The 9,003-nt window shown below is 55.3% G+C and overlaps 1 protein-coding gene across 1 annotated transcript in view; it reads left to right on the forward strand.

Annotated features, from left to right (window-relative positions):
• SLC29A3 (solute carrier family 29 member 3) overlaps window positions 1–8,796 on the forward strand; it is a 40,798-nt gene extending 32,002 nt beyond the window's left edge. The window contains exons 5-6 of the mRNA XM_049646169.1: window positions 3,083–3,245; window positions 7,976–8,796. Of these exons, the coding sequence (XP_049502126.1) occupies window positions 3,083–3,245; window positions 7,976–8,630 (818 nt within the window). The 3' untranslated portion in view covers window positions 8,631–8,796. The remainder of the gene's footprint in view (window positions 1–3,082; window positions 3,246–7,975) is intronic.
• The last annotated feature ends 207 nt before the right edge of the window (window positions 8,797–9,003 follow it).

Here is a 9,003-nt window from a genome sequence, read left to right on the forward strand (position 1 = left end):
CCAAAACTTAGTGGCTTCAAACACTAACGGGCATTTCTTTGGCCCACACATCTGTGATCTGGGCAGGAGTCGGCGGGGACAGCGGTGGGCTTCCCCGAAGCATGGTACCTGGGTCTCTAGAGTGAGCATCCCCGGAGACCCAGGCAGAAGCATCATTTCCCTTCATGACTTAGACGAGGAAGCCATTTAGGGCCACGTCTACCGTAGCCACGAGCCCACCTGGATTTGAGGGGAGAGGACACAGACCCACGTGTGACAGCGGGACAACATGAAAACCATCCTGTAAGAAGAGCAGGCGGGAGGGAAGCCAGTTGCAGCCAATTTTGGCAAGAATGTGTGCCTACCAAGCGCCGTCTCCTGGGACCGCATCCCTTTCTCCCCTTCCTCCCTGTCCCTGCGCCTTCTGTCCCCTTCCGTCTTTCCTCTTCCTTCCTCTTAGCTCCTCCCCCTTTTCTTCCTTTCTCATTTTATAGAAGACTTTGTGCCAGGGATTCACAGATGAACAAGACCCAGCCTCTCAGCAGCCGATAGCCTGCCTAGCAAATAAACACCTCCATTAACCTTGAACTCTGGCATCCTTTGGGGACGCAGCTGTGTGACTCGGGCCAACCCCTCTGGCTGAACTTTGATGCTGATCCTAAGCCTGGTGTCCAGGCCTCGGCAGCTCTGCTCCCTCGCTCAGATGTCCCAACAAGATAAAAAGGAGGTGGGTCAGTAAGAATCTGTGCTTTTGCAGAAGACACCATCCCTTAAGGCAGAACCAGGGGCCCAGCTGCCCTGTTCGGTGTCTGGGCACGTCCCTGTTGTGTGAGGGAATGCCGTAAGCATTTGCCCACCCGAGAAGAATTTCACGAAGAATCTGCTCTGTGTCCATTAATTAATCATGCCAGGCTGTACGTGGCAGGGATGACAAATACCTTGCACAAGTGTGCCCATGCCAGTGCCAGACATCACTAATAGATCCGCACCTTTCCTCCTGAGCCTCTGAGCCCTTCTCAACTCACCCACTAGAGGTGTTTGTATCACCAGATCGGAGTTCAGATGTGAGCTCAAGTCTGTTTGCCATTTTCGCCATCAGATTAGGCTTTTGGCTGTATCCCGGGAAATCCTGGGGCCTAAAGGAAAATAAAGAGGACCCGTTGCCAGGTTTCTTTCTTTCTTTCTTTCTTTCTTTCTTTCTTTCTTTCTTTCTTTTTTTAATGTTTATTTATTTATTTTTGAAAGAGAGAGAGAAAGAGAGCACAAGCCAGGGAGGGGTCAGAGAGAGAGGGAGACACAGAATCTGCAGCAGGCTCCAGGCTCTGAGCTGTCAGCACAGAGCCCTACATAGGGCTGGAACTCAGAAACCACGAGATCATTACCTGAGCTGAGCCAAAGTCGGATGCCACCCAGGAGTCCCTATTCTAAGTTTCTGGAATACAATCCATAAGCCCCTAGCAGTGCTTCAAGAAGGACACGCCTAGCCTGAGGGAAATGGCCCTGATCATCACCAGAGTCTCCGAAAGGAGTCCTTGTCCCCTCCTCTCCCTCCATCCTGCAAGGGGCCTTTCAGGTACAGTTGGCCACCTGTGAATCTTCTAGAAAAGGGGACTCTCCTATGAATTTTTCAGAAAGTCCGTTTTTGAAAAAGTGGAGAATTCTGGTACACAGGCTTCAGTATTAATTACCCTGGGCCCTAAGCCAGTATCATCACTCTGTGGCGCCCCCATCGGGTGTCCCTCCCCCTGGAAAATCGGAGGTGGCCCTGTCTCCCAGAGACCCCCCCACCCCACCCCACCGGCCCCCATCGCTTTTCGTCCAGAGGAGCCCATCTGTGAATTCTGTGTGTGTTGGCATCTGAGGAACAATTCATTTGTTTTGGACTGGTGTTTTTTTTAAACCCCTCATTTGCATGTATTTCCATAACTGATGAGATAAAAGGAGGGAGTCATGAAAGATGAGCTCCCCGAGGCCTGGTTTGTTGTTGATGATAATATTGTAAATTCCCTACAAGTTGGGGAGAGAGAGGGAAATCAATAGGCAGTGATGTTAAGATCTCTTCCTCAGGGCAGCCGGGAAGTGTCTTACTGAAGTGTAGCTCCATTTCTTACAAAACACCCAGGTGGGGATTACAGCTTCTCGGAAGTTGGCTCCCTCTTGGCAAGGGGTTTACCCTGTTGTTGCCGCTTTGATGTAGGAGGGACAGAAATAGCCAAACGCTTAACCGGGAATCGGAGAGGCTTGATAGGGCGTTTCTGTGTGCCAGGCACCCTTCTGAATGCTTTATGTGTAGTAACCGTTTTTATCTTCACCGCAGCCCTTTGAGGTGGGTATGAGTAGCATCCCCATTTTACAGATGAGGAAATGGAGGCCCAGAGAGGTTCAGTGACTTACTGGAGGCCACGCCGCCAGAAGCGGGAGAACCGGTATTGGGCTCAGGTGTTCCGGTTCCAGAGTCTGAGCTCTTCCTGACTGTGCTAGCTTTCATTTCTTTGCCATCCTTTTAAATCCCAGTCTCTGGCCCACCCAGGCTAAGAAGGCTCACCCTGAGGCTAGGGAGAAAGGGTCGTCCATCAGGGCAGTGGGCTGTTCCCTGCAGAGCCGCAGAGGTGTCGGGCGGAGTGTGGGCGAGGCCCTACACTGTCCCTCTCCACTCCTGCTCTGTGCAACAGTGGGCAGAAAAGTGCCCCTGATCAGAGCTGTGTGGCAATGACAGAGCAACCCGTGCCCACGCCGACCGGCTTGCGGTTTGCGTTTTGCACGAAGCACCTTCCTGCCTCCTTGAGAATCCGTATCCCGATCCCCTGTTGTGGGCAGACTCATCCATTCAGCCAGGCAGTGCAACGTACCCACCAGGCCTCCCGTGATGGATAGGACGAGTATTAGCCCCATTTTACAGACTGACAAGCCATCTGCCCCGGAGCCTGACACCCCACACGGTCATAGGGTGGGTGCTCAGGCCGCGCTCGGATCCTGGGAGAGGCCGCAGCCGGCTCTCAGCAGGGGGAGTTTTTTATCTTGGTTCCTTTAAGCCTGAGCAGAGAGGGGGCGGGCCCGGGACCGGGAGGGTGGACCCATCCCGACCTTCTGGTGCTCTCTGCAGGAGGAGCCATGGGGGGCACCATCAGTGCCGTGGCCCTGCTGGTGGACCTGGCCGCGTCCAGCGAGGTGACGGACAGCACTCTGGCCTTCTTCCTGACCGCTGACGTGTTCCTGGGGCTGTGCGTGGGGCTCTGCCTGCTGCTGCCGCGGCTGGACTACGCCAGGTGAGGCCCGCCTGGGCCCGCGCCTTCCTCTCGGGCCCGGCTTCCGCCTTTCAGTGATGCGCTCGCGGTCTTCCGCCCTCCGAGTGGGTGTCCGCTTTGTTTTCTCTTCCTGCCCGCCGCCCCGCTGGGGTGGGAACCCCCACCCCCCACCCCCCGAGGGCAGAGACAGTGTGGGTTTCGCGCGGTGCCGCACCCCGGAGCCCCGAGCTCTCCCCGGCTCGTACTTGCCCCATCCATCGGCCGGGCCAGTGGATCCGGGCGGTGGCCTTTGCGCTGCCCCCTGCCTCCCCGCCCGGCCGGGGTCTGCCACTTTTCAGACGGGGATGCCAGGCAGCAGGAGTGGGACCGAGGGGAGATCACGATGAAAACCAGCTCCGTTCGCCCAGTGCCCGAGCTGGCTTCTGCCCTGTGCTGGGCCTGGCCTGACGGGCCACCTCTCATCCGGGGCTCACGCACCTGTTCCTCGTAGGGTGCGGCACTACGCTTTATCACGACCGTCCCCATTCACACACGAGAAACCTGGCTCCCAGGGGCTGAATTTCTTGCCCGAGGCCCACAGCCGGCCAGCAGCAGAAGCAGGACTCAACCCCGACTCCAAACCTGCGTTCTATCCACTGTCTTCCCAGGCCTCTCCCCACCCTGCGGCACCTCTCTCCTTACTTCCGTCCTTCTCACGCTTTCTCTCTCTCTTTCCCCCTTTTTGTTTTCTTTCTCAAGTCCCAACTTAATTTATTTGTTTGTTTGTTTATTTAAGAGAGGGAAAGCGTACTCACAAGTGAGAGAAGGGGGATAGAGTGAGGGGGGCGGGGGGAGAGAATCACAAGCAGGCTCCACAGTCGGTGTAGAGCCTGACACGGGGCTCGATCCCACCACCTTGGGATCATGACCTGAGCCCAGATCAAGAGTCAGATGCCCAACCGACTGAGCCACCCAGGCGTCCGTCCTCCTCTTTCTTTCTTGCTTCCTGCTGTTCTTTTAAAAACAACCCTTAACTCGGCTTTTTTTCTCGGCTTTTATGCTTTTCAAGGCCTCTTCATGTAGGAGATGGCAGGAATTGTCTAGCCCATTCTCTAGGTGAAGAAACCGAGGCAGCGAAGGCCGGGGGAGCAGCCGGTGGCCCCACGGTGTGGGAACTGGCAGAGCCCTTCCACAGGACCCCATTTCCACAGGACCCCATTTCCACAGGACCCCATTTGGTGTGGTGGCACTGAGCTAAGCGGTTTACACGCGTTTCTTTTCTTCATTCATCGTGTGCGACAACTGCGTGCCGTCGTGACTGCCCTCCCCCATTTTATAGATGAGTAAACTGAGGCTTTGGCAAGTTAACAGAGATGCCCAGGTTGCCCACCTGGTGGGTCACAGGCTGGGATTTGAACCCGGATTTGTTTCCACAGCTGTGCCCTTTGTGCCACATCATGCCGCATCCCCGGCTTGTGACTGCGAGGGTCTTTCATCATCACGCCTTCCTCCTGTCCCGCTGAGAAAGTCTCCTCGGTGACCCCCAGGGCCCCCTGCCTTCACCAGAGTCTGCCGAGGCACATGTTTCTTTCTCCAGTTGGAGGACCGGTGTCACTTCAGCAGGGCTCAGTGGCCTCCCGGGGATGGATGGGGACCGAGCGCCCTCACTCTGGGTGTCCCAGGTGGCCACGGACCCGTGAGCCTACCCACCCCCTCCGCAGCACCTTCAGGGCCCTTCATCAGAAGTTGCCTAGTTGTGCTGCACAGCACCGTCCCTGTGATCCCTGAGGTCTGGCTGTTCACTGTCCCCAACACCACACACCCTGCCTGATACCTCGTTGCTGCCGCTGAATTTACCTTCGAGTCACAGAGTGGACAGAAGGCAGGAGCCTCCCAGGGCCCCTGCTCTTTGCCTGTGTCCTGTTTTACGGTGCTTCGCATGGGTCTGTTTCCAGTGTGGTGGCCAGGCTTCCCCGTTTGCCCGGGACGGAAGGGGTTCCCATGATGAGGGGCTTTCGGTGCTAAAACCAGGGCAGTCTCAGCAGAGACAGTGGGTCACCCTCGTTTCCAGTCTCACGTGGGCAGGCCAAAATCCTTTCCAGCTGAGCCTGTGAGACAGGGAACGCCCAAGGGCTACGCCGCCCCGTGGAAGCTTCTCTTTCTTTGCTGACTAAAACTTTGGTCAAGACTTCTGGGTTGACAGAAGCGCATCTGAGGACGGGGCTTTGGAGACACCGGTGCTCCCGGAGCTGCTTAGACTAACTCGTAGTTAAAAGGGAGCCCACGGGTGCTGCCCCAGGAGGAATGGAGCCGCAGGGCCTGGTGGGAGACTGCTGGCTGGGGGAGGGGGCACATGAGACAGATCTGAAAGAACTTAATGAGGAAGGGCTTTGGCCAGGGGAACTTGGCGTGGAGCTTCCCCAGAGCGGACTTAAGGCTGGGACCTGCTGCTGAGTAGAGGGGGAAGTCAGAAAACTCCTTTCCCTAAATAGTGGTTGTGAAACAAGACAGAGTTCAAGGCCGCAGTGCCCAGCTCAGCACCGCATGGAAATGTGACTCGGAGGAGGAACCGTCCCGCCAACTCGCTTGTCGTCTGTAGGCACTTAGGATGGGTGGACCCGCAGGACGCTCGGAAGCTCATGGCTGCAGCGCTCCTCCATGGACGAGGAAACTGGACGAGGAAACTGAGCCCAGAGAGGTTGAGTGACTCGGGCAAGGTCACACAGCAAGATAGCAAGGCCAGGTGACCCAAGCCTTTCTACTCTGGTCAGAGGAGCAGAAATCGAAAATATTGATAATATTCAGTGTTGAGGATATGGGTGGGAAAGACACCTGTATAGGCTTGTTAGTTACAATTGTGTTTTGAAGGGTCACTCTGTGCCTGGGGATTTAGCTGGAAACAGGCAAACAGGGTCCTTGCCCCAGGGAGCTGTCTTCTATTGGAGGAGCCAGATGATAAAACCAGTAAACTCATCTAATGATTACAAATCGTGGTCAGTTTTTTCGAAGACACAGACGATCGCGTAGCGATTTAAAGGGACAGGTTACTGTCGATAGGGCGGGGGAGTGGGACAGCGCAGAGATAAATTGTTCCTACCTGTTTGCCGAGCAGTTTCCTGATATCTTATCAAAATGTTAAAGGTCCAAACCGTTTGATCCAGAAGGTCGTCTTCTAGAAATCTGTTCTCCTGAAATACGAGCATACATGCACAGGGTGTCTGTATAGGATTATTCATCGCACTGGTATTTGCAGTAGAGAGAAATTGGAGCTAACCTAAATGTCCACCAGTAGGGGAGCAGTTACATTGTATGTTTATACAACAAATTACTGTGAGCTACACAACAGAGAGGCATCGAGTCACATCGAGCCACGCGTCTTCATGGTAAAGACAAACCACCAGATCTTGTCCTTAACGCAACTATGTGCACGCATTTAGGTATTGCGGTTATGTGCGTATTCGGGCCGTCATATGATGTATTTATATACATGACCTATAAAATTTATTTAGGAATGTTCCTGTTGCAGAAACTTTTACAACGTGTATAGCTTGATCCCACTTTCCTTCGCTTCAAAGAAATGGAATGAGGGGGGCACCTCGGTGGCTCTGTCGGTTAAGCGTCTGACTTCAGCTCAGGTCATGATCTCATAGTCCGTGAGTTCGAGTCCTGCGTCGGGCTCCGTGCTGACAGCTCAGAGCCTGGAGCCTGCTTCAGATTCTGTGTCTCCCTTGCTCTCTGCCCCTCCCCTGCTCATACTCTGTCTCTCTGTCAAAAATAAATGAACATAAAAAAAAAAAAAATGGAACTAGGAACTAGGTGTGTGTCGGGGAGGGGGGTGTCGGCACCCCCATGGAACAACAATAGACACCAGGCTTTTAACTGTCGGTGCCTCTAAGGAAAGAGACCCAGGGTGGAAGTTCTCATCCTACTCTTGTCATTTTTCTTCTGTGTTATTTGGTTTCATTGCAAGAAGCATGTGTTATTTTTATAAGTCTAAAAAATTTTTTTTCATTGTTTTTAAAATTTTTTTTTAATTTTTTTTTTGAGAGACAGAGTACGAGCGGGGGAGGGGCAGGGAGAGAGGGAGGCTGAATCCACGAAGCAGGCTCCAGGCTCCAAGCTGTCAGCACAGAGCCCTTCGTGGAGCTCGAACCCGTGAACCACGAGATCATGACCTGAGCTGAAGTCGGACGCTTAAGTGGCTGAGCCACCCGGGCTCCCCTTAAAATATTTTTAATGTTTCTTTATTTTGAGAGAAAGAGAGAGACAGAGACAGAGTATGAGCAGGGGAGAGGAAGAGAGGGAGACAGAATCCGAAGCAGGCTCCAGGCTCCGAGCCATCAGCACAGAGCCCGACACGGGGCTCAGACTCACGGACTGTAAGATCATGACCTGAGCCGAAGTCGGACGCTCAACCAACGGAGCCACCCGGCTGCCCCTAAAAATTGATATTTTAAAATGCTATTTTATCTCCATTTCTTCTCCAAAGCAAACCAAAAACAATGGCTCGCCAGGTGGCGATTACTGCTGCTTTTCTCTGTCCCTGCTCGTGGCACGGTCACCTGCCTTTCGGGCAGCACCAGGACAGGCAGGCCGGGGACTGTGCAGGCCTCCCTCTGGCCACCCCGAAATACATACATCATCGGAGGGCATCCCGAGGCTGCCGGCCATCTGGGGCTTAGGCTTTAGGCAGGGGACCTACCTTGCCCCTGGAAATCCCGGGTGACCCTGCTCTCAGGGGCCCTCTGACCACGAGCCCTCTCCCCCTGCAGGTTCTACCTGAGGCCTGTCTGGCCGGCCTGTGTGTTTCCCAGTGAAGAGCAGCCACCCCAGGACCACCCCAGTGCCCCTTCGGCAGCCCCTGGATCCGGCGAGTCCTCGATCCCGCCCCTCCGCCCCATCCTGAAGAAGACAGCCGGCCTGGGCTTCTGTATCATCTACCTCTTCTTCATCACCGGCCTTGTCTTCCCCGCCATCTCCACCAACATCGAGTCCCTGGACAAGGACTCGGGCTCGCCGTGGACTACCACGTTCTTCGTCCCCCTCACCACCTTCCTCCTGTTTAACTTCGCTGACTTGTGTGGCCGGCAGGTCACGGCCTGGATTCAGGCGCCAGGGCCCAGAAGTAAGGTGCTGCCCGGGCTGGTGCTCCTCCGGACCTGTCTCATCCCCCTGTTCGTGTTCTGCAACTACCAGCCCCGCGTCCACCTGCACACCGTGGTCTTCCGGTCCGACCTCTACCCGGTGTTCTTCACCTCCCTGCTGGGGCTCAGCAATGGCTACCTCAGCGCCCTGGCCCTCATGTACGGGCCCAAGATCGTGCCCAGGGAGCTGGCCGAGGCCACGGGGGTGGTGATGTCCTTTTACGTGTGCGTGGGCTTAGTACTCGGCTCGGCCTGCTCTGCCCTGCTCGTGCACCTCATCTAAAAAGGGGCGATGGCAAGAACTTTGGTGCCGTGTGACCCTCGGGAGCCTCAGGGAGATGGGGAGCGGGGGCCGGGCCGGGCTGGGGCAGCGTGCAGGACAGAGCTGCAGCTGGGCTCGCCTAGCCCTTTTCTAGCTGCTGGTTACATTCCATCTTGTTTCATAGCCTCTTCGGAACTTTGTTGCCAGTGTTGACTCGGGGCTGTTAACGAGGCCAGTGCTGAAACCGGACCACAGGCCCTTTGCCTGTCCCAGACTCTCTCCCTCCAGAGGACAGCAAGATGTGACAATTCCCAGTCCTCCCTATCCGGGGCCGGAGGGGGGAATGGGAATCCCCTGGAATGGCCAGTTCTCAGGCCCGAGACCCAAGGCCTTG

This window comes from Panthera uncia, chromosome D2 (genome assembly GCF_023721935.1).
Source record: "Panthera uncia isolate 11264 chromosome D2, Puncia_PCG_1.0, whole genome shotgun sequence".
NCBI lineage: Eukaryota > Metazoa > Chordata > Mammalia > Carnivora > Felidae > Panthera > Panthera uncia.